This window comes from Erithacus rubecula (assembly GCF_903797595.1).
Source record: "Erithacus rubecula genome assembly, chromosome: 9".
Lineage (NCBI taxonomy): Eukaryota > Metazoa > Chordata > Aves > Passeriformes > Muscicapidae > Erithacus > Erithacus rubecula.
Genome location: NC_136660.1, coordinates 17,434,448 through 17,460,138, shown reverse-complemented (window position 1 = coordinate 17,460,138; position 25,691 = coordinate 17,434,448). Strand labels below are relative to the sequence as shown.

The following is a 25,691-nucleotide window of genomic DNA, read 5'->3' as shown; positions in this document are numbered from 1 at the left end:
ACTGGAGAGTCTCCACAGGAGAGATTCCAGAGCGAAGTCACCAGTCACCATTTGCACCTTATTAGACACTGAAGTCAATTAAGTCCAGCATACAGATCAACAGAAATGGGTTTCATTGATACTTGTGTTTGGGATCTGCATTTCATTAAGAAGACTTAATCAAATTTCTAAATTGTCTCCTTGCAGTTTTCAGGTCCAGAATTTGTTATTTTGTCTAGTGAACCACCAGTGACCTTACAGCTGCCTGGATCAATTGTGGTAAGTATGAACATCAAGAATTTAGAACTAATCCAGTGACATTTTAGTCAGGCTCTTTGCAAGTAGCACCTGAATCTCAATGCAGTATTCTTTCCATGTCCTCCTCTCAAAACAAGTTAGGGTTCCTGCAGATGTATCAAGACTTGAAATGATGTACTTTAATTGTTATTGCTATTTAGTTATTTCTGTTGGTGCAAAAAAAGCCTAATTTATCCTTCTCAGCTAAAAATGCTCACTTTAGCCCTAAACTTTTGACACAAAGTACAGCAAATGTAGAATATGACATGTAGTTCCAATGTACAGGACTTCTCTAGCTTGCAAGCACATACTTCACCTTTCATTAAGATAAGGTAGAAAGTTGACAGCAGACAGCAGTAAAAATGAGAGCAAAGCAGATTTGGAATTAGCTCCAAATCTAGAATAACCCAGGTGACTGGAGACGTACAGTATGCTCAGCTGTTTTGTTTTGATTTTCTAGATTTTAAAAAAATTAGAAATGTTTGTGATGTTAATTTATGAGAAGAGAGGCAGAGAAGAGCATGGTGTTGTGAGCAATTCCATGAGGCTGAATAGAGACAGGCTTATAGTGGGCCTCAGTGAAAAAATGCTGTGGAACTTGCATTGCTTGTGCTTGGCACTCATTCTTCATTCCTTTGTGTGTGTTCTTAGACTAAAAAAGGGAAATCCTACTTGTCCCAAAGGGACCTCAATGTGATTCTTCTCAATGGCCAGTGCCTTGAGGTGCAATGCGACATCAAGACCAAGGCAAGAGATGTTTTCAACACTGTGGTGGCGTATGCAAACTTGGTGGAACATTTCTACTTTGGCTTGGCTTACCTGAAAGGTAATGAGAAGTTATGTACAGTGGCACTTCTGTCCCTCAGTGCCTCTGTATTCATTTTATCAATGAATCCTTTAAGATCTTTAGGTAGAAGCAGACACAAAGCTTGTGCAAAGCTATCATTTAAACTGCACTGCACTGCTGTAAAGCATGTCTTCCCTAGCACTGTGCATCAGCACAGCCATACAACATTTACTGCCTGATATTCCCAGGCAGAAAAGGCTGTGTCCCAGCCATGCACTCAAATAATACTGAGCCATGCAACTCCAGCAGAAATTCCAAGAAGCACTGCACTGGGAAAGGCTGCCTGTGTTCTTTCCTAGATACAAGTGGGAGTACAGGTTCAGCTGTGTCATCTACCAGGTCCCAGTCCCCTTCTGATGGCAGGCACAGCTGAGGCACTGGGAAAGGGCACAACGTGTGTGTATGGCATGAAGATTACAAAGGGGTGCAGAACCTGAATAGTGAGAAGAATGCAAGCTCCATGAATCCTTGAGTGATTTCTCAGATACCATACTAATCCAGCATCTAACATTTGTAATCCAAAATTACATACTAAGTTCTCCATCAAAGGAGCAATAATTTAAATCACGACTCAGAGATGTAAATATCAGCTGACATCCCAAATCCATTTTATTTTTTATTGCTAGTGGTGCACTCCATGTAGATAGTAGAACTTTAAGCTGCTGAAGTATATCCAGATTTATTACAGAACCCAAAATTCTCATTTCAGGTAAAGAATTCTTCTTTTTGGATGAGGAGACCAAACTCTACAAAGTGGCCCCAGATGGCTGGAATGACCAACACAAGAAGAAAATGTCCATTATTAATTTCACACTCTTTCTAAGGATAAAATTCTTTGTCAACCACTTTAATGTTATTCAGTAAGTGCACAATTCTGCTGACTGATGGAAAACCAGTAGAATTTAGGGATACCATTCAAAGCTCCTCCTGAGTTCCAAAACCCTTTTCTATTCCAGGCACGGCTTGACAAGGCATCAGTTTTACCTGCAGCTTCGTAAAGATATTTTGGAGGAGCGATTGTACTGCAGTGATGAGACTGCCCTGAAACTCGGCGCTTTGGCTTTACAGGCAGAGCTTGGCAATTATGCTTCAGAGGTGTGGAGAAATAATACAGTATTTCCCAGAGGTCTCTACAACTTCTGCAGCTTTTGTTGGTCACATAGCATTTAAAGAGGAAATGCAAATAGCAGAGAACTTCAGTTCAGTCCGCCAGATAAATCCTTCAGATTTAATTTTAAAAATTACAAACTTTTCCTGATTATGGAGTAGTAATGAGGCAGGTGAATTTGCCAGGAAATATGACTCTAGAAAATCTGCAGAAAGTTTCCAACACAAGCCCAGCTTGGATGTATGGAGGGACTTAAAGAGATTAGTAAATAGGGAAGAGAAAATCAAATTAACAGTTCAGAATTCACAGCTATTTTATGTGTAGGCTAGATCCACAAGCTGCAAAGACAGGGAGGTTTCTGATTGTATATCTGAACTAGCTGTCCTGTTTTCAAGGGTATAGAAAACACCCATTTATGTTGTCTTCATCTATGTAAATCAATGTAGCTTTGTTAATTGAGCTCTGAGTGATCTGATCCATGTGGTCAGATCTATCATGGCAATGGGTGCCCCACTGGAGGTTGTACTGATGCAGCTGTAGCTGTCAGCTCTAAGTGCAGGACACACCTGTAGGCCCATCACCTTGCCCAAAGAAGTGGTGTGTGCTTTGAGCACAGGGACAAGAGGCAGTTTGGCTGTCAGGACACTACGTGCTGTTCTCACTTTCCTTTGGGAAATGGCAGCAGGGTGACCTCTGTATATGGGTCATCCTGAAAATGAAATGAAAACGAAAGAACAAAAGGCTCCTGTCTCTTTGTTTTTTCAATGTTTCCCCCCACAGATGCATGGCAAGAGCTATTTTCGTGTTGAAGACTACGTTCCAGCAAGTCGAGTAGAGAAAATGACCCTGGCATATGTGCAGCGAGAGCTGGCTAAACTGCATCGCATGAACCGCTCCCTCTTCGAGGATGAAGCTGAACTAGAATTTTTAAAGGTAACTTACCATACCCCAAACACTATTTATTATTTCTGAGGTAGAAAGCCCCTTTCTATTTACTGTTGTCTATTTTCTTCTTTCCTGATAGAGTGGATTTTAGATATGGTGAAAAAAATTGAATAGTCAACAAAATTCTCAGAATTTCATTCTGCTGTAGATACTATCACTTATCATTGAGAGTTTTAAAAATGTGTTTTGGTGTATTTGCAGCATTCTAAAGCTTGATGGAAATTTTTGGCATGTTACCAACATGTCTGGGCTCCAGAAGATTATAAAACATGAGAATAAGCACTTCTTTTGATTTCTGAAATTGCAGCAGCTGTTCAGCCACTTTCTAACCATGTAGTGATTGTTTGTTTAAAAGTATCTGTGAATCCTGGAAGTGAGGAAGAAGTTATCTGAAGTATTTTCTCACTTAACTATTTCTCTAGGGCTCTAAAGTGTCACGATGACGTAGGATTAAACTTTTTTTCCCCCTAATTTCTTCTTTTTCTGAAACCTCTCTGCTTTCTATCAAATGAAAAATATCAGGGATTAGATAATGGATAAATAGCAGTAGTCATTTTGCTGCAGTGCCACATGCTGTTATTTATAGCATCATTTTGGTTCAGTTGCTATTTAATTATATTAGTTTCTCATCTAACACTGTCAGTGCACTTGAAGACATAGATGGAAGCTTAGCCTCAATGACATTCCCATCATGCGTGGCAAATCCAATGAAGAAAAGCAGCTTTGTTAGTATCTGTTTCAATGAATGAGTCTGTAGAAGGAGCCAACACATCATAGAAAGTGAGAAAGACACACCCCATGGCAAGAGCATGTAAATTCCAAATATGAAAGAGATTAAAAATTAAGACCCAGATTCAATTAGTGATTATCGACGCCCCAGTTTTCAGGATCTGAACATTTGTACTATGGTTTCTTTCTGAAAAAGCAGATCTTCTTAAAGTGTTTCATTCTGGTCACCAAAAATCTCCATTCACAACTGAAAAGTCATTTGAAGAGTCTACAGTAGCTTCTCAGAAAGAAAACATCAGTTTTTAGGATAAACTCATATTGGTCTGAAGATCAGACAGTAAATCCTAGTCATATTCCATAGTTCTGTAAGGTATCTGAGTCACATTTTAACTCTTTTATGCAGGAGGTAGAAAGATAAGCATGAATACCCAGAACTTCAGAATATTCCCTGCATGGCTGGATGGCAGGGGCAGACACTGGCTCCTGAGACACTCAAAAGCTTTTTCTCCTCCATCCACCTAACTTTTCTTCCCAAGACTCTTTTTGATTAAGGCATGGTAAAAGCACTTTTTCTCTACAAGGTGACTCAGCAACTTCCTGAATATGGAGTGCTATTCTATCGTGTGTCCCAAGAGAAGAAAGGGACAGAAGGGGACATAATCCTGGGAATCTGTGCCAAAGGCATCATTGTCTATGAGAACAAAAATCACACGAGAATTGCCAGTTTAAGATTCCAGTGGCGTGAAACAGAGAGAATTTCAGCTCATGTGAGTTGGAACTAACTGAATCTCTTCTCTACTCTACTATTTACTGCCTTTCTACCTGTCACTTTAATAAATTTATTGCATTCAGAGTGAGAATTAGAGTTACTCTATATGGGGATGTTCTTTCTGAAAAGAGTTTAAAATCAAAGCTGGATATGGATACCAAGATACTGAGTTCTTTGTGAGGTATAGTTTTGTAGTATTTATGCCAAGGCCAAAGACAAATTACTATAAAACTGAATAATCTGGTGCTGAGTATTACAGAGACTATGCCAAATCTCTCTATGACATATTTCATATTAATTCCTCTCTTGTCTTTATGGCTCTTTTACTTTGTTTTTCTGCCTATATCAGGTCGTGGGATCACTTACTTTCCAGATCTCATTATTCCCATCCTCATCTCTTAGTATATTGATGTCTGCTAACAAACTAATATGTGTGACAGGATTGTGACCCACTTCTAAATGGGATTTTGACATTAGAAGTATATCAATGTACTGTTGTACAGTTTAAGTGCCAAACTGGATCACACATTTCCCAGTTTGTTTGCTCTCCAAAAAATGGTTCTTCTCCCCCTTGAAGATATGTTCCTTTTCATATTAAATTTGTATAATAATTTTACCATCTGTAGGGCCACATTTTGCAGTTTTAGCAATCTGCTATCAATGCATTCAATGTCCTAAGATTCTTGACTTTAAACATAGGAGAGTTATGATCCCAATGACAGACACCTGGCTTACAAGTGCTGAATTTGCAACAGACATTTACTGCATGCAAAAGGGATGCAGTCAGGCATAAATACAACTGAACAAACCAATGAGATTATATAAATGAACTGTCAGTGCCTCAGTGTAATGACTGATATGTGAAGCAACCTGTGCTTTTATTTCCCCTTCAGAGAAAAAAATTCATGATTGAAAGCAGCTTCAGTGGCAAGAAACACACCTTCATTACTGATACAGCAAAGACATGTAAATACCTACTGGATCTCTGCTCTGCCCAGCACAAATTCAATGCACAGATGAATTCTAGGCAACTTCGGCAAACTTCATCAGGTGAGGTCTAAATGCACTTTTGTTACTGGGACCATAGGGCAAGGTTATGTTTCAGGTAAGGTACATTCACCAAATACGAGAATTAGAACCTGTCACCTCAGTTCCACTCAGCTTCAGTTAGAAAAGAATGTCTCCTACCACACTGAAATTAGAAGAGTCTAATTTGTCTGATTAAGTCTAATTTGGTATGTGCATGCGAGTAGGCATGTGCAGGGGGTGAAGAGGGGTTCTCTGATGACAACAATAACTATATAGCTAAAATCAGATTTAAGAAAGAAATAAGCATGATTTCACTTCCTTTCAGGAGAATTCTGTGGCTGAGAATTCTGCAGAAATATACCAAACTTACCCCAAATGTAACCTGAAAAATGTTTAATAGTGCCCAGACATGCTGGAGCTTAGTTATTTTGCATATGACAGGGATGCAACCAATGGTTCAGTCCAAGGACAAAGCCACTAAACCACTAAAGGCACATGAGTCATACCCACTTAACTGTATAAGTGCTAGCAGTTCTTATCTAAGATTTTGCCATGACTGTGGAAGATATGAATAGCACTTCCTCGGGCTTCAGATCTTCCATAGTTTCTAAGACAAGGTTTGGCTCCATCCAGAGCAGGTACACAGCACATCTCACCCACACTTCTCAGCATGTTCTGTAAAGATGAGTGAGGATTCTCATGGGGAAACTGAGGCATATAAGAAATAAGAGCCTAAGCTGACAACTGTCATCACTCTCGACTTCAGTGGAGCAACGTGAGTTTTCACTGGCTCATCCACTGCCTTGAGCAAAGATCATTTACAACCCCTGAGTGTTTGTGAGTGAGTCACTCCCCTGGTGAGTCACTGCAGGGGAATCAAGTGCCATGCCTTAGCTGCTAGGATGCTCCTTTCTGCAGTAAAACCATAAAAGTGTTGGCAACAAATGCTACCATGGCATGGGCCATGATGATTGATATACTTTCTCCTTACCACTAAAATTATTTCATGAAATGTGAAAAATTTGCACAAAATTGTTGCCATGGAAAAAGGTCCTAGGATGGCATTTAGGTTCAAGGCATCTTGAACCTAAATGTTTTTTGCTTGACATGTCCAGCTTCTAACATAATTTAGTGGGACTGTGCTTTATTGCATTCAAATGAGTGTTAATAGTGCATCTTACAGCTTCCTGTGTCACATTTGCTAGTGGTAATTTATCTTTAAAAAAATATTGCATTCCATATATAACAGAATAGAATTATTGAGAACTAAGAAAATTAGAACCCAAGTGCTGATTACAAGTACCAAATCACTGAAACAAGCCAGACTTACACAAGCCATGCGATCACAGGTTCTGGAGTTCAGTGTGTGCTCACTGTCCCAGAAAAAAAGCTTAGTAAGGCAGTGACAGGCAATAGTTCAAAATTCTGCCTTTGCCCCCACAGTGAGGCTGTAAGCTTCTTTTGCATGCTTCTGCTTCTGATGCACTCTTCAGATGTATAAGTCACCATTACTTCAAAACTTGAAGCAACCCTCAACTTCAGAATCACTGTGGCAACTCACAGGGTGTGCTAATACCCTGGACAGTTAAGCCTTCTGATGCCTTAAGAAATGCCTCTGATCAAAGGCACTGAGGAAAGAGGGAACCTAGATTTAGTGCTGCACAGTAGTGTTCTAGAAAGTTGTATTCAGGCTACCATTTGTTAGGAAAACACACAGGAGTTTAGCTGCCATGTACAAGCAAAAGTTAAGCTCATGTTTATGCTAGCCTGTATCAAGTCGAGTTTTTGTTTTACTTCCCTATGTGTCTCCAACTGCCTGTTGTCTCTCTGTCCTTCAAGTCTCCTCTCCACCCCACCCACGGAGAACCTAAATAAATTGATGTCTCTTTCAGCACCACCTTGTTTTAGAAAAATGAAATCTTTTGAGGGGACAGATTTGTATATAGCAGAGCCCAGGTCTCATTAAGCAAGTAGTAGATTTCACAGAAAGGTAGAAAACTGGATAAAAAGTGTTGCACCAAAATGGTCCCTATTTGACTTCACCTGTGCAAGTGACTCAGTTCCTTGGTGTCTCTCTGAACTTTGGAGGGCATGTGTTCCTAGAGGTCCTGTCTTCTCAGATATAAATATACTGAAATGGAAGGCCTGTGAAGGATGAGAAACTACCAACCTGGATAATTCAGACTCTGAAAGACAGATGTTTCTCATACGCCAATCATTTACAAAATACACTTCATATATTCAGGTTTAAATTACATGGTGTTGTACATTTCACCTGTCTTTGCGGAAAGTGCATTTGTAGTATAATTCACAGAAATTAAACCTAAATGCAGCATATATGAAACTTCTTCTACTCACCCCAAGGCCTAGATATCCTCAAGGATAAAAGAACAAATATATCTGTAATGTCAATATTTTTTTCTGGCATATTCAAAAGACTTTATTTAAAGCTCCTTTGAGCTTAAAAAGATGTGATAATATTGGTGGATTTGTCTTTGCTTCTTCCCCTCTCTTGTTTCTCATTCAGAGGACAGTAAATTTGTGGAAATAGACAAAGCAAATTCTGCATATGCAGCTCAGCGTGAACACCTTGCCCTTATACAGAGACTGTCTCGCTCAGAGAATGTGCTCTATGGAGCTAACCTGGAAAACCTTTCTGCTGGGATGATGAGCAAGTCTTGTGATAACCTCAGTGTGGAAACCAACAATAGGACTAGAGACAAAAGCAATCTTGGCAGGTAGGTTTGCTTTTTCTCTCTGAATATGTGTAAGAAGACTCAGACATAAACTACTTTTTTTTTTAAAGTTCTCATTGTGGTCACACCAAAAGGTCTGGGGCTCCATGGTGCCAGCAGTAGTCCAAATGTAGGAAGGAAGTTAATAGACTGACAAAGAAGAACTTGAAAAAGAGTGACATTTAAATTTGTACCAGACTCAAGAAGAAACCACTAATTGGGGGAAGTATAAAAATGAGGGAGAATACATGTAAAATCTTTAATGTCTGTGTATCTTCATTGGAAATCACAGTATGTGAACTAAAAAACCAACAGAAGCTGGTTTTGATCAGGAATGCAGAGATCATTAATTAGTTGATTTCTCCATGTCCAAATGTGCAAATCATAGGGAACAGTACAAGAACCTCTCCCTCTTTGTTGTGGTGCATTCACCTGTGTAGGTGGTTACTACAGCTGCACAGTCTCAAGGCCTTTGATGAATTCTAGTGCCTCTTAGAATACTAAAGGTTGGAAGATAGTCAAGGAGAACATGAACTACCAGAAAAACTTTCAGACATGGTTTTGTCTAGATGGACAGCAGGGCCAAAAATTCATGGTGAAGCTATGCTATGCTTTCCTGGTACCTGCAGTCAGCCCAGAGCAAAACACAGGAGGAATCAGTCATGAAATGAGTGGCCTAATGACAGCTGTTATTTGGAAGCAAATGATGGCAAGGATAAACTTCCTCTCCCCTAAATGAAATATGTCCCAGAAATCAGAATACTCATTGAGAGGCTATAAACCTGTGCATTCCTAACTTGCCTCTGACAGGCTAATGACAATGAAGAGTGCTAAATACCATTCCTGACTTTTTATTGTAACCCAGTTGTCCTTTCCTGCAGATCTGTATCAGGGCTATCCCAGTCAGAAATGCACATCAATTTGAATGGAAAGCAAAGGAGTTATGACTTCCTCTCTATCCATTCAACTCAGAACACAGTCAGTGGTGAGTATCATAATCAGGAAAAAGACAGTACTCTTCCATGTTTATTGTTCCAATAGAAGGACACCAACATATATTTTACTTACAGATTAAAGATTATCCTTTTTTACTTCTAGTCTTGGAAATTAAGTTTAGCAAGACCAGCTGTTTTCTTCCCCTTCTCCTTCCTGCATCAGGTCCAGCGGTAAGGGACTTCATGATAAAATGATTCTGTAATGGTGCCTGATGCTCTACAGAGCTGTAGTTCAGTTCACCCAGGGACTCTTGCATGGGCAATATTCCTGTGCTCAGAGGTCATTGTTTGGTTCAAAACTGACATCTACAATTCAATGTGTGAGCCAAAAGGGCCCACAGGGTCTAAGGCTACAGACCACAAGAGATTTTGTGTCCAAATCACCCTCAGGAAACTGCACTACATGCCTGACTCTAAATATTCTAATCTTAATAAGAACATTGCAGAAAAATGCATATTCTCCCAGAAAGGAACATTATAGCAAGAGCTTGCACAGCTCTTTTTTGAAGGAATGAAAACTTCGGAACACTTGTTTGAGCTTCCTTCCAGAATTATAGTGATTTAAAAGTAACAGTAATGTTGAAATAAAGGACAAAATATATATTAATTTTTGAAGTTCCAGTTTTGCATAATACACTAATATACTGTCTCCCTGCATTAATCTACATTTATTCTAGCTGTTTTGTTTCTGCAGCACCTGGATCACCAGCCATCCAAAAGGAAGTTTTGCTAAGTGGTCTAGAAAGAGAAATCATTTGTGTCAGCCTAAGACGTGATCCTAAGAATGGATTTGGTAAGTCAGGAACATAAATGTTATATCTGTTACTGGGACTATCAGATCCTGGTACTAACAATTAAGCTTGCTGACTCAGGCTGGGCAAGACTGTAAACTCCTTTAGTCCATTTATTCTTCTTATAGAGTAAGAGCACCAATCTTTGTGAAGGACTCAGAATTTCCAGGACTGAAAAGGACTAAGTGCATAAATCAAGACCATTATATTTTCAGAGGATTAACTAAGGCCACAGAGACCAAAGGAATCAAGTGCTAAGAGCAGAATGAAAGAAACATGGTTTTAGTTTGTATTTATCTTAGACCTTACAGGTAGTGCCTGTGGGGTGCAAAATGTTTATACAAACTTAACATGAATGTTTTTGACTTTTGGATTGTTATTTGGATAATATTTTTGTTATCTAATACCTTAATCGCACTGTATTGGGTTGTTGTGGATGAGTTCAGACAGTCAGGTTTCACAAATGACCATTAATACAACTAAAAATCAAATTTATAAATGGTGAAGGTCTATGTGTAACATCCTAATCCAAAATTCAGTTATTATAACAGTGAGAAGAATATATTTCAATAATCAGAGTCAGGATAGTGAAACTGAACTACTGAACAATGGATTTAATTTTCTTAGATCTCTTAAATTAGAAGTTTATATTCAGGCTGAGTTCAGAAACACTTCAGTTTTCCCGACTGAATGATGTAGAATGATGTTCAAATTTATCTAATGAGCTTTTATACCATTTCCCTCCTGCAGTGTTAAATGCTGCAGTCTACCTAGTTCATGACTCATGCAAGAAAGTAGTTAGAGTCATTAAAAGTACCAAGCCAGGAAAACATTGCTATTGGTAAATTATATCTAAATATAGATATATGTCCCCAGCACACTTTAATTATCATGTGAGTTTAAATCTCTCCCAAGTCAGGACCTTGATACCCTGTAAATCAAAGTTCCCCATCCTTCAGATCATGTACAAAACTTGTGCTATTGGAGTAAGAGCCTTTTGTGTTCCTAAGATTCATCTTTTTTAATACTGACAGTGTTTGCATTCTCATGCTATCTCTTTTTTGCAGGTTTTGTAATTATTGGAGGAGAAAATGTAGGAAAATTAGACCTTGGTATCTTTATCGCTTCAATTATCCCTGGGGGACCTGCAGACAGAGCTGGAAATATGAAACCAGGTCATTTTCTGTAGTTTTTAATTAGAATTAAAATACTTACATAGCTTAAAGTTAGCTACTCTGGATTTATTTCTTTATTTAGACGTGCTTTCTCTTGCTTTTATCTTTTTCTTTTTAAGGAGGACGACTCATCTCTGTGAATAATATTAGTCTTGAGGGTGTTTCCTTTAACACTGCAGTTAAAATCATACAGAACTGTCCTGATGAAGTGCAGCTCATCATCTCTCAACCCAAAGGTATAAAGGAAATGCCTCAGATGGCTCTGGGATGCTAGCAGTTAACTCAGGACACATATTTATTAGGCACTGGGATGTAGTACTGTGCTCCTGCTCCTGACTGACAGTTAGAACAACCACACACTAAAAAAGTGTAGATACCTTCTAGTAGGTATCATGTGATGTCTCTGCTACATCAGTGTGAAAAATCTATCATGGGATGCCTTGCTGAACAATAAAGGAATTGTAGCATTTCTTCCTCTGACAGAGAGTCACAGTCCTCTGCAGTGAGGAAGCAAACACATTTCTGAACACTTGAAATAGCAGGGCACCATTTTACACTAACTCATTTTGTAGATCTGATCTCACAATCAGTTGAAATAACAAGCTAATTTGTCCTCTTGTCCTGGGTTGTAACATTATTTTTCTTTAAGTTTACTTGCTATTTGCATTCAACAATGTCTTATTTTGGTATGGCTTTGCAGACATGTATGATGAAGGATTAAATGAAGAAAAGAATCTATCAAGAGGAAACAGCACTAGTGGATCTGAGATCTCTTGTGTAGACAGTGGGAGAAAAAAGATTCAGGATTGTCACACAGCTCTCCCCAGAGAACAGGACACAAATATTGACGAACTTGAGAAGACTCTCTCTAGGAATTTAGCACCAAAACTGGGCCCTAGGATTCCAGTTTCTTCAGCTGATAGCCTGGATATAGAGGTAACTGAGATTTTGATGCTGCTCAGTACTGTTACACCCAGCAGACAACATATAATAACATACCAGATACATGTAGAAGGGAAAGTAACTGGGAAGGAAAGGAGATAGAAAACCTTGAAAGAAATTACACTGGAAATGTCAAAATGATAGACATGTCTGGAACATGTGAATAAATAGGAACACTGTTCTACAAAATGTTTTATAAAATCTCCTTCTTTTTCCAGAGGAGGGACAAAATTTTTATTATTTTATTGCAATCTTACAAGTTTTCGAGCCAGTCACAGAACATGCCATGTCTAATTTCCTTCTTTCAGACATCCTCCCTATATATACTCAGGTTTTGTGCATTTAGACAGATTGCATTTTGAGTAGCATTAGCTTAAGCTTCCAATAATATCAAGGATATAAATGGTATTGCTCCAGGTTTACAGTGACAGCAGGATAAAACCTTCTACATCTTCTGGAAATGCTCTCTTTTCTTTTTTTTTTAAATTCCTTTCTCCCCCTTTCTTTTTTAAACCAAGATGCTGTAATGTCATTAAAGTTTTTATTTTTGACACAGGCAGCTGATTCTTCACACTTACCATCTCCATCAGAAACCAACTCAAAGGAAATCTACATGGTGGAGCTTGTTAAAGAAGATGGGACTTTTGGAATCAGCGTGACTGCAAGTGTTACTGTTAATCTTTATTTGTCTGTCAAATTGTTATCTGACTGAGAACAAAGACAGAAGATAGGCTGATAACAGAAACTGTTAGCATGGCACGTTTTAAACCTAAGTGTCCAACTGATTGACATAGAATGCATCAAGTACTGTCTCTGCTCATTTCCTGGTTCTTACCCACACCAGCTGTGAAAGAAGTGTCCTGGCATGTGGCACGTGGCAGCACAAACACTTTTTGTCCTTACTGAATTTGAGAATGAGATCTACCACTGAAAGCAGGGTTTGGTCAGGGAGGACTAGAGAAGGCAGCAGTAAAAACTGTCTGCCACATTTGGGTAACAAGTCCTTGTCCTAGCTATTTAAGTTGAATTTACCTCTCCAGGCTGAGACGTCTTTACAGTTTTTGCTGAAATGGAATGTGGAGCAACAGCCATTTCATTGCCTGCAGAAGAAATTAAGGGCCATTCTTTTCATCTGAATTTGGCAGGGGATGTAGATGGGCAGAACATGATTCTTAGGTTAATTTGGAATTTCTCTGAGTGCCCAAGTTCAGGTCCATGCTTGATATAATGTTTGAAAGTTAATAATTGAAGAATGGATATTGCACAGCTTATAAATAGGGCTAGAGAATAACTGAAAGATGCAAGACCATTTTATGTGAGCATAGGGAAAAATTTATGAACATTTAGTAATATTTGTATGTAGTCACATAGAAATACATTGAATTTTCCTGGGAAAATAAAATAAGATTACTGCCTATGGAAGTATATTACAACTAATGGGGTTTTGGAGTAATATCCTCTTTCCCTTTTCTCCATTATTAAAGAGGAAAGCAATTCCTGAAGCAGTTATTTTGCAATGCATGCGTAAGTTGCTTTGATTTTTACCAAAGGAAGAATATTTGAAGACTCTAACCTGTGGACATGTTTTGCAGGGTGGAATTAATACCAGTGTACGTCATGGTGGGATATATGTGAAGTCAATTATTCCCAGGGGACCAGCAGATAAGGATGGACAAATAAAGATAGGTAACATGTCTGACAATAGAACTCTGGGCTGCAGAACTCACTATTAGTGTGGAAAATGAAACACATTAAGGGTTGGAGGTGTTACAGCTGGGAAATGTAACGTGGTCCATCATTCCTCAGCCTGTCCCTGTGCTACATGTAGGGATCCCACTAAAAAAACAGAAGCCTCACACCAACATTTTAGAGTTATTCTCTGTAGCTGCCATCAGGCTAGTGACTGTGATCACTGTTACTGTGATAACCAGATGTTATCACTGCATTTACTTACAGAATACCTTGGAATGCTTTAGCTGCTAGTTATAGAATGCTGTACAGCAAGCAGAATTGCTTTCCTATGAATTAATATTAATTTGACACACATAAGCACAAGGATCTATTGTAACATGGGCAGTCTCAAGGTTTACACCCTCTGATTCTGAACATCAAAGCAACTGGATGTTCTTTTTTTTTTTCACCTCAGGTGATCGTCTGCTGGAAGTAGATGGCATCAGCCTCTGTGGCATCACCCACAAACAGGCTGTGGAACACCTTAAGAAATCTGGCCAGGTTTGTACAACAGCAGAGATCAATAAGATACCCAGTAGACTAAACTGGACTTAGTATGAAGCACAGTAGCCAAGCTTGGCCAAAAGAACCATCCCTTCTCTGTTCCAACCCCATTCCTCTAAACAGAAAAGTAAAAAGATGTATGGCTCACTGGGTAACTTGAACCTGTTCATCACTGTTTTAGATTGCCAAACTGGTTCTAGAAAGGGGAAACTACCACTTGGCAGAGCCGTGTCCGACTGCTAATGACAGAAAGGAGGACCAACGTGCAGTTGTTTCTGTGGCAACATCCCTCACAGATGGTACCAAGGACTGCTGCTTTTTGACAGATGGTAAGTGATAAAGAAGGAACTCAGGGTGACTTCCTACAATGTGCAGGAAAGGAATGAATGGAGAAAAATTCTATGAAACTTCTGTGGGTTGGAAACAAAACTGTATACTGAATAGAATTATACTATTCAATATTAATTACATTATCAAAAATCAATTCTGAACAAAACATTTCTGATGTTCATAGAGTTATAGTGGCTATATATAGCTGAATTTATCCTAGGCATAAATACTGTATCTCTCATCCTTTGTGAGATTAGGCTGGCAAGGGGACACCCCTGTCTGTGCAGCTGTGTCAATGTGACCAGGCTGTTACCCAGGGAGAGCCTCACCAGCACAACTGCTGATGCTGTGACAGTGATGAAGCTGGAGTGAACTGGAGACTGTCAGCACTTAATTACTTAAAAGCAGAAGATTTAGAGATCACTTACACAGAATTTAGTCAACAAATCAATGCTGTATCTTCTACTGAAAGTTGTTCAATAAACACTAAGTCTGAACCATACTTTTCCATTAAGCAGTTACTCCTCCACACTGGAATTCCGCTACAAGCAGAGTGTTTGGGAAAGGCCTGATCTCTCATTCTTGACTGGAAAGAGCAGTAGTTCCAATTCTAACTTCTGCTGTTTAGTGCAAGACCTAAACAAACACCAGGAAGCTACAGAATAGTAAAATCTATGCAACAGTTACATAAGAATGTCAGAAAAAGATAGCATATGAATCTCTTTGTGTGGTACAAAAAGCTTTTCCCTTTATGGGCTTGTACCAGACTGTGAACACATGCTGGAGTAGATTCCAGTTCTCCCTATTCTGACTGTGAGATTTCAAAGACTTACATAAGATAAAGGAACACCTAAACCTTCTTTTGACTTTACTATCAATAGGTCTACCTCTGCACCACACAGGGAAAAAGTTTTTTGAGAGTATAGTTTATACTGGCTCCTCAGGGGGTACATATTCCATGGTTACCACCTTTTTTCTAATCTCTGATTTGAGCAGATAACACATTTGAAGTGAAATTAACCAAGAATTCTGGAGGCCTTGGATTTAGTGTTCTGCAGATGGAAGGAGAAGCTTGTGAACACCTTGGAGGAGCTATTGTCAGGATCAAAAGACTGTTTCCAGGGCAGCCAGCTGAAGAGAATGGAGAAATTGAAGTTGGAGATGTCATTTTAGCTGTGAATGGGAAACCTCTCAAAGGGCTCCTGTATCAGGTAGCGCGAAGAATTATTACTGGGGCTCCATCTGGGTAACAGGTTAATAACCACAATGGATTTAAACTTCATTATCACCAGAGGGAGGTAGAATTTGCACAGAATTAAACTGATTACTATGTAGGATTCTTCTCAGAACTCCTGTGTAGAATTTCCTTTCTAAATTAATTCTGACAGCGAATTGCATCTGCTATTTAATTTATAAGTTTCTACCACTAATGTATGAATTCTTTTGTTAGATGCACACCAGTTGTTAATTAGTTGGAATTTTTGTTGCTGTTATGCATGATTGGAACAATTTTCCCCCTGTGGTCATTTGTGCTTTGTAATGTCATGCTGTATGTAATGTCCCAGATTCAAATTTCTACCAAGAGTGGTAAGTCCTGTGTAAGTTTTTAACCTGGAATGAGAAATTCTCAATGAAGAAATTAAATGGTAACAGCCTACATGTGGATTTATTTTTTTCATTGAATATGGCAGTTTGGGGAGATATGCTGAAATAATTGACAAAAGATGTGTTACTGCCACATGTGATTTGAATGAATTTTCCTGAAAATTCTGTTTTCTTTAAGAAAAGAAAATTATTTAACTGAAACCTATGTGCCTGATGGTGAAACAGAAGTTTGTAAACAGAACTGACTTTAGACACATGCTCACATACAAACTATGGTCCATTTGTATGACAATCCTGCAGTGGTGAATATTGGCCCTCAGACACTGCTGAGAGGTACAAATACCAGAAATGTATCATTCACAATAAGAATTTTTTCCATCTCAGTTGGTAAAATGACATGTATGATATATGTGTTCTATCAAAAATATAATATTCCTTCTTTCTGTTTAGGATGTCCTGCATTTGTTAAGAGGAGCTCCTCGAGATGTTACACTACTACTTTGCAGACCACCAAAAGGTGTTCTTCCAGAAATAGAGCAGTTTGCTCTGGTAAGGCAAAGCTTCTGACAGAAACTTGCTTCTGTAAACCTGGAAAGAAACTAATATATTTTCTATCCAGTCTTGAACAAGGCAACGTTCCCTTTTCTCCAAGGCCCTCTATTCCATTTCTTTCCCTTCCTGGTTTCAACTCAAGCTGCAGAGTTAAACTGGTAATTTCTCAGCAACCAAAATAATACAAATGTGGCAGACATGAAACATATTTATCCCAGTCCAACAGCTTTTGAGTTCTGTACTACCACTGGAGCACACACCCAAGTATGTCTTCCAGTGGTGCTTCTAAAAATGCTCTACCATATCCTCAGCCAGAAATTAAAGATATTCTCAAATGTAGCTATTTTAACTCCCCAAAGTGAGAAGAAAATGAGGAACTTCTCCTATCTAAACAACCTCTTAATGAAGTTAAATAAATGAAATAATGGTTTCAAGTGGTTATTCAGGTTCTTATTGATAGTTAGCAGAATCTGCAGGGGGAAAAACAAAACACAAACAAACAAAAAGTACTCTCAAACCGTAGACACTGCAGAGAGTAAATCATCACCATTAGATGTGCTAGCATTATTACTCCTGCATCTTGAACACACCTCATGGACACAAAGCAAGCACTTTTAGAAGGAATATGTATTTGCACTATTCTTGCTCCATTCAGAATGGCCCACTCATGGTTCCCATGCCACTAAGACTTATAGGCACCTACAGGCAGACAAAAATCAGAGTCAGAACCATCTCCAGGTAACAAACTGACTCCTGATGCTCTGCTTCAGTGTGCCCTTGGCTGATTTCTATGGTCAAGTCTGGAAGCTACTTCTATGAAATGAAGAGAATATAGACACAATGTTGAGGCATGATATGAACAGAAATATTAAAAAAGAACCCCTAGCAAATAATTCAGTGGTGAAAGTGATCTGATGCAGTAGTTTTGATTGGAACTCTTATAGAACATGAAAAATAAGCATTATGACAAAAGAGTTATTTGGTGAGAGAATACCTCCTTCTATGTTTTCTCCTCCTTTCAGCTACCATTTGGTATTTTTCCCATTCAGAAGCTCATTAATATTGCTTTTTCAAAATATTTTGGTCTTGAAAGAAAAAAAGATGGGAGATTAAAAAGGAGTCATACTAACCTTTCTGGGTTTTTTAATAGACTCCAGCACCATCTCCAGTTAAGGACTTGGTAGCAGAAATGCCAGGCAGCACAGAGGCAGGAAACAGTATGGATCAATCTACCAGTGATGGAGGTAGCACCTCTCCAGACCTGGAAGACTGCCTGGATTCTCCAGGGGGAGAAGATCTCAGTGAGCCTCCCGAGGATGACAGCTCAGCTTACGAAGAGCAGGAAGCTGAGTCTGAAGAGAAACCCATAAAGAAACTCCCAACTTCCAGAGAGAGCTTCTATAAGCATCTTTGGAAGATTCATCAAGAAACTTCCAGTTCTGAAATCTTCCACTGTCTAGAGGAGGAAGTGAAGCAGAATTGCTACTCACCATGTGAATTTGGACAGAGCAAAAGGTAGGGAATACTGAAATCTGCTCTGCAGCCTTTCCTTCGACTCTCAGAGCTTTGAAAGTTAATTGCTTGGGTTTAAGTACAGGGCTCTCTCTGCTTCTAATCACTCCTGATTACTGAAGATTGTATCATCTTATTCTGACTGGCCTAATCTGCTTTCTCTATTTACTCTCATCTTATTAGAATTTTGCATAAGTCTGCATTGCAAGATACTTGTAAGAGTTCTGCACCACTGTAATCATTTATGCCATTCAGATGAAGGTGATTGCCATTTAAAACCAGTGGAAAGCTTCCTGCTGACCTAAATAAGAAACAAATACTTTTTTATTGATTATATGATCTTTTTCTCTCTTTTTTATTTTTTTTTTTTTTAGAGTTAAATAGGCACCAGAACTTATTCTTATTGTGTGATCTCCTAATTTCAAATTTTTTCATAGGAAATAAAAACATCTCAGAAGACAAACTCTGATCAAGGAGGAAAAAAAGAGGTTATTTTCTGTTTTCTGGTCCTCAGAAGCCAATAGAATCCCTGAGCCAGAGGAATTATACAATAAAATATAGTGCAAATGGACTCAGTCTCCTTTTACACTCCTTTGGATATATCAGACACAAAAGACAATCCATTCCATTTTCATAATCTTTCCCAGTGCAAAAAAGTATAAATTATCAGAACAGAAAGGATCGATGCAGAGACAAGTTGAGTCTTTTAGAGGCCTTTAATTTACAGCTTTAGTAATTGTATTCTATTTCTCCATACAGTCACCTGAAATGATTTTGTTACTTTTGACACTCATCAAGCACAGCCCCAGACAGTCTCTGGGGAGTGACAGCCCTACCTGACACTGCAAGTCAAGTGGCATCATAATGGCAGTTCACAATTTTAGCTTCTCTTTGTCAAGTGGAGAATCTTCACTTGATTCATGAATGAAGCTTCTGTTTAATCATCTGCTTCTCTACTTCTGAGAGTAAAATCAGCAGAAATAAGTCTGCAGCAAACATATTTGCCAAGAGATAATACAGATTCAACAAAAGTAAGTTTATTGTGGGAAAATATGAATTCCAGGAAAAGTTCTGGATTCTTCCCAAGACGGAAGTTCTGAAGTAAATGTTTCTGTTTGATACATTTTCAGTATCATTTAGAATCAGCTTTTGCATTTTTAAAAGGCAGACAGAGAAGTTTAGGATATTATGCATTTTAAACAATATTTTAAACATAATTTCAATTTAAATCCTTCAAGCTAAAACTACATAAAATCCTCAGAAGGAAATAGGAATCAATAAAGGACTTCCTTTTGATTAATGAAGACATTTCTCCAGATTGCTCAAAACATTTTATGCAAATATATAAATCTTCTGATATTAATTTTACGGAGATCTTCTGTGATTTCATGTAGGCCAGGCAATTTTTTTTTTATTGGAGTTGTGTATGTTTGCTTGGGAGATGATGGACAGTTCACTTCTATCAAAGAGCAAAACATCCTGGCTGACTTAGATATGAATATGTCATTTTAGGTGTTTTTAAGATGAATGAGGTTTGGCAATATTTCAATCAGGATTGATATGACGAAAACATACTTAAAAAAAAAAAAAAAATGTTTCCAGCATTTTAATGAGTTTTAATGGTAAACTTTTGGGACACAATGCCACAGTTGTTAACTAGGTTCATGAAGGACAACCAAAACTATTAAACACAGCATGTATGATTACAGTCTGGGCTTGAACATCAAAAGTGCTGAATACCTTGTCTGCAATATAGTGGAATAGAATCAATAGTAATTTTAATTTAATTAATTTAATAAGTCCATTGATGCTTTTTGGACCACTCATATGCTTCAAGGCAAGCATAAAGCTTACAAAAAGGAGTAAGAATTTCTACTTTTCATGAAGAAACAGGAACCACTTCATATTTCATTTCTCTGGTCTGTGCCCAGTTATCAAGGAAAGACCTGTAGAAGCCAGAAATGTGGATGGAATTCCTTTTTCCAGAAAAAATGCAGTGATATTTTAATGTCCATACTGCTTACCAGAAAAGTTAATTAATTTGTGCATGGAAGATTAAATAATTAATGGTCTGGGCTTTGCCCAATTATTCTTTTTGAGAAGCAACCAAAGTACTAATTAATGCCTTAAAAAAAATAAAGTCTGCAAGATTTTGTAAAGGTACATAATTTTAATCTTTCAAGTAGCTTTGCAAAACTGATTACTTATTTGTTTTTATACTACTATTGGAGGATTCAGACAGCAATTCAATACCATAACTAGTAATTCAGTTAAAATAAGGTAATGCATAAACAGTAAACTTTACAGTGGCCATCCAATAAATGTATGGAGGAAACCCCCAGCACTGCAATCTTTTTATTTTCCAGCCGTGTATTTAATAAGAGTCATGATGACCTATTGAACACAAAATGTATGCCTGAAACTCTCTCTCTAACCCCTATTGATGAAGAGTATCTCACTGTCAGCTCCATGTCTGTGACCTCCCTTCCACGAGGAGGAAGCTTTGAGACAGTTTCTGCAACCACTGCGACCCCTCAGCCACGTGTCTGTGGTCCCTCCTCATCATCATCACCCCTGCCTGCTAGAGACACACAGGACAGTGACAATGAGTGGGAAGACTTGGAGGAACCAGAGGAAGAGAAGGAAGAAAATCAAGACTGCACTCAGGTATGTGATAGGCACCAAATTACCAACAGGGAGAATACAAGGGAAAAGTAACAGTTTTAAGAATGTTACTGCCTTAAACATTAATTTTAACTAATTTGCATGTGACTTTTTTTTAAACTTTCCTGAATATCCACAATCTTCAAATAAAGCAGATCTTCCACTATGCCCAGCTCTCCAGAATTCTTAACCATTTGCCTTAAGGCAATTTCTTTTTTCTTGGTATCTTACCATTTCTTCAACTTTCCAAAGTTCTACATTATTATTCTCAGAGTAAAAAGGCCTAAATGCTCTCTAGTAGCTCCTAAAATTAATTGGAGTCAGCTACTTGTGTTTTTTCTGTCATGTTTCAAGGCCATGCAGAAAATCACTTTGTTACAGTGATATTGCTGTAATGTCCTGATAAGAAAGTATGATCCTTGTGCTAATTATTATTCAAGATATAAGGCTCAGTCCTGCCAAATGCTGAACATCTTGCATTCCTACTACACTAATGAGCTCTGAATTCCTACTAATTTGAGAGCACTGTGGACAAAATTTAGCTTCAGGCATTTCCTTCAGTGGTACAGCAACAGTAGTAACAACAGTAAATCAATCTACATGAGCCTCCACAATTCTGGGATATGGCAGAATTCCTTTTGCATATTCTTGTACAATCTGAGGATCTGAATCCTACCTGCATATAAAAATTATGGAAGATGTTATTGAAGCAACAGAAAAGCCTACATCAAACATACCCTATGTTTGTTTTAATAGGAAATGGAGATCTTTGTGACTTTGACGAAGTCAGAGAACAATGGTTATGGATTCTCTGTAGTTCTTAACAAAGTGGACACCTGCCTGTACGTTGATGAAATCTTAAATGATCCTGCCCTTTCTGATGGAAGATTGAGAAGGGGAGACAGAATAATTATGGTACAGTAATTTTTCAAGTTTATGCAGAGGAGGAAATATTTGCAGATCAATGTCATTTAGCTTTGGCATTCTTTGTTTGGTATAACCAGTTTATAACATATTTTCGTATGTAAATGAATTATATAATAAATCTAATTTTGCTGACCTCAGACAGATAAATTTCAGACTGAATAGACTGCAGGACCAGGCAAAAAATATGAATCTAGGTGCAATACAAGACAAGGGAAACATTAAATTACTTCCCAATTAAATGGCACAAACTGAATTAATGTAATAAGGTGATAGGTGACCCACAAAGGATGCAGAAATTATGTTCCTTGTAATGTAAGAATAAAAGCTTTTTTCAGCCTGGTTCATATTCAATTTTTTGCATAAGACTCTCTTGTTTTTTGCAACAAGATCTTGAGTTTCAATGTGAAAAAAAGCTATTTTAATTAGCATCCAGAAAAATAAAAGTTCAAAAAATAAATATTACAGCAAAGTAATAATAAGGAAGCAAAAGCTAATTTAAGTTCATATGCAAAATTCAGAGTGGAAGGAGAAGTAAATGATGGTCAATGAGATCTACGACATGCTTTTACTGGTTTGTCATTTAGGTGAATGGAATTGATGTTACATCTCTACCATGCAATGAAGTCCTGACGTTGCTGCAAAGCTCTCCTCCAGATCTGCACCTTGTGGTTGGTCGTGCTGACAGCGACCCACGTCACTCAATTGGGCCAGATGAGATTCCTGAAATTACTCTCACAAAGGGTGCTGATGGACAGCTAGGTGTGTAGTAAATGCTGTATTTGCTGTTTGGGACAGGAATGACAGCCTAAGATAATCATAAGCAAATGTGGTCTTGGATCAGTATGATCCAACCTGACCTTGACACCTTTATGTTCTTCATGATCACCCATGACCAAGGAATGAGAGTTTTATTCTGGGCAACACCTAAGAGGGAAGACTAATATATCTTATTAGACTAATGAAGATAGCTGGAAAAATGATCTTTGCATTATCACTCTATTAACTGAACTTTCTAGCAGATTTCTGGTTTCATACTTTTATGTTACTGATATACATGAGTTTTGGGTAGCTGGATAATAATGTCTACTACCTGCGGAGACACAGAAAGATCTATTTGGGAGGGAAAGAAAATACTGATGGTAACGTTTAAGGATGAGCCACAAGTTGAGATTACAGTTTGCTATTCAAAAAACCTCCACTTGAATCCTTGATTCACCACAGACACAAGGCTTTATCTACATTGTGCAACACAAACGATGAAAGAAATCCCCATGATGTAAGTATGCTGATATTTCTGTAGCATGTTACAAGAACTGCACACAGATAAAACTGTAGACTCAGGAAACAGTATGGCTATATTTGCTCATGTACAACATCCTGTTTTCAGGTAGGAAGTAGTTTGTTCAGAGATTCCTTGAATGTTGTTTACCCTGTACAGGTAGCTCCTCAGCTGTCACAGTCCTCCATTCCCAATGGCACCCTGAAGACTGCAAGGCATTTAAATGTGCTGGTAATGAGGGAGCTGCTGCTATACAGCTCACTGTCCTATTGCAATGACTACTGAACATCAGGTGAAACAAAGCACTACAGCAGCACTGAAACAGAGATGGACACCACCATTTAAGTTTTTCCATACTTTTTTTAACATCTAATGGCATTTCATTTTTTCAGTCCAGCTTATACACCCCATCCTACTGGGGCAAGACTGTTATTTACAATGTCAGTGATTTCTTCAGCCTATCATTCAATGACTCACATTTATTCCACTTTAAGTCACTGACAGTGAAATTCAAAACACTATGCCACAAAAGATGCTTTCTCTGCATTATTCTAGGCTTGAAGCTGACAGGAGGAGCTGGAAGCAAGTTACAAGGTATTTATGTGCTAGAGATAGTGCCTGGCTCTCCTGCCAGTGTGGAAGGCAGTTTGCAGCCACAAGATCAGATTGTTTACATCTGTGGACTGTGCACTGAGGGCATTAGCCTGGATGATGCAGTGAGAGTGTGTGAAGCTGCCACCCAGAATGTTCGAATCAAAGCCACAAGGTAAATCTGAGTATACTTGGTCCTAATGCTAAAGCAAGTTTCTAAATTTTACATCAAGTCAGACAACACAAAACAGAAAAATGCTTCATCTCAAAGGTCTGAATGTTGCAACCTGATAAATAACATTCATAAAATATCTTAACTCCTTGTAATTTCAACTAACACAGCGAGTACAAGTAGACTCATTCAACACAAAATGAGAACTCTTCAAATTTCATCATCCAAAACCAAATGTGAAGCCTTTAACTGTGAGGCTGAGCACCATATTCATATGTCCCTTTCTCTAGGGAAAATCTTTTTATTTTCATCACTAGTGTCAACTTTCCCCTTACAATCTCAGATTCACAACTACAAGAAACTACCTCTGATCAGAAATTCTGAGCCAAACACTTTAGAAAGGTACTAAAAATGCAGAATTTAACCTGCAGCATGATCAGAAAATATTTCTAGGTGTGAACAATAATCAGCTGTTAAGGATTTTGCTCATCAGTTCATGGCTGCACTTTAGATTCATTGTGTTCCACAGTCTGATACCAGCTCAGGTCCTGGACTGATGCAGAAATAGCTTCCAAAGATCTCAGAGGAACGCTAAAATATTAACCCAAAGCATGTCAGTAACTGAGTTATGTAACCAGAGCATGTGACAGAAGAGCTGCCATGGCTGTCTTAACATTGTTGAGACTTTTATCATTGTTTTATTAATTTGTGCTTATCTAAAAGAAGAAGAAACTGCTGCCTCATTATACAACTTTCTGTGCAACAAGTTAGTAGGCAGCACCTCCTGATTGTCAGAATTTACAAACTAAGCAGGTAAACAGAAATTGGGTAAAGGAACTTACAAAAGAGCATTCCTATTTTATATAGGGGGTAGCCAAAGCTGAATTCAAATTGCACCAGAAAGCAGTTTTGTATTGTCCAGGTGATTTAACATGATTATTTTTTTCCCCAACACATTTCAATAAAATGTTTCACTATAGTAACATATTTTTAGATACTGGTATAAATTCTCTTTAGAAAAAACCCACTGACAAAATCATAAAGGACAACTACTATTTAGAAAATGGAATTTCTAAAAATAATTTTCATATGTGCTTTACAAAGCATGCAGCGCTTAATGGCTCACATATTTCACTTTTTCTGCCCCCAGAAATGGCAATCCAGTGGTTCCCATAGAGCAGGAAAATAGTAAGTAAGGCTAATATTTTTGGGGTTTAGTTGAAAACTTGCTTCTGATTTTGAAAATAAGCATAAGGTCATTAATTGCATTTAAAAGTTTTTAATAATTTGTATCTTGGCACTCAGTATTTCTGTTATGGCCATTTTAAGGGCCTGAAGTAATTCTGGTAGCTGTTTAAAGACAGAAATAAAATGTATAGTTCTCTGTAAAAAAAGTAATTTGTTAGATATTCAGTTTCTATTTTTTAAATTTGTTACTAAATAGGAATTTTATGTGGTCATATTTCAACATCTGTTTTGACTG

The 25,691-nt window shown here is 38.0% G+C and overlaps 1 protein-coding gene across 1 annotated transcript in view; it reads left to right on the top strand.

The window, feature by feature from the left end:
- The window catches only part of FRMPD2 (FERM and PDZ domain containing 2), a 66,195-nt gene that overhangs the window by 23,147 nt on the left and 17,357 nt on the right, over positions 1-25,691 (top strand). The window contains exons 10-34 of the mRNA XM_079312846.1: positions 187-258; positions 928-1,102; positions 1,833-1,983; positions 2,080-2,218; positions 3,012-3,164; positions 4,487-4,672; positions 5,568-5,724; positions 8,231-8,441; positions 9,320-9,423; positions 10,128-10,226; positions 11,292-11,399; positions 11,519-11,635; positions 12,100-12,335; positions 12,898-13,002; positions 13,934-14,027; positions 14,488-14,573; positions 14,758-14,905; positions 15,903-16,117; positions 16,962-17,060; positions 18,214-18,578; positions 20,942-21,242; positions 21,996-22,154; positions 22,751-22,925; positions 24,001-24,211; positions 25,359-25,396. Of these exons, the coding sequence (XP_079168972.1) occupies positions 187-258; positions 928-1,102; positions 1,833-1,983; positions 2,080-2,218; positions 3,012-3,164; positions 4,487-4,672; positions 5,568-5,724; positions 8,231-8,441; positions 9,320-9,423; positions 10,128-10,226; positions 11,292-11,399; positions 11,519-11,635; positions 12,100-12,335; positions 12,898-13,002; positions 13,934-14,027; positions 14,488-14,573; positions 14,758-14,905; positions 15,903-16,117; positions 16,962-17,060; positions 18,214-18,578; positions 20,942-21,242; positions 21,996-22,154; positions 22,751-22,925; positions 24,001-24,211; positions 25,359-25,396 (3,904 nt within the window). The remainder of the gene's footprint in view (positions 1-186; positions 259-927; positions 1,103-1,832; positions 1,984-2,079; positions 2,219-3,011; positions 3,165-4,486; positions 4,673-5,567; positions 5,725-8,230; positions 8,442-9,319; positions 9,424-10,127; positions 10,227-11,291; positions 11,400-11,518; positions 11,636-12,099; positions 12,336-12,897; positions 13,003-13,933; positions 14,028-14,487; positions 14,574-14,757; positions 14,906-15,902; positions 16,118-16,961; positions 17,061-18,213; positions 18,579-20,941; positions 21,243-21,995; positions 22,155-22,750; positions 22,926-24,000; positions 24,212-25,358; positions 25,397-25,691) is intronic.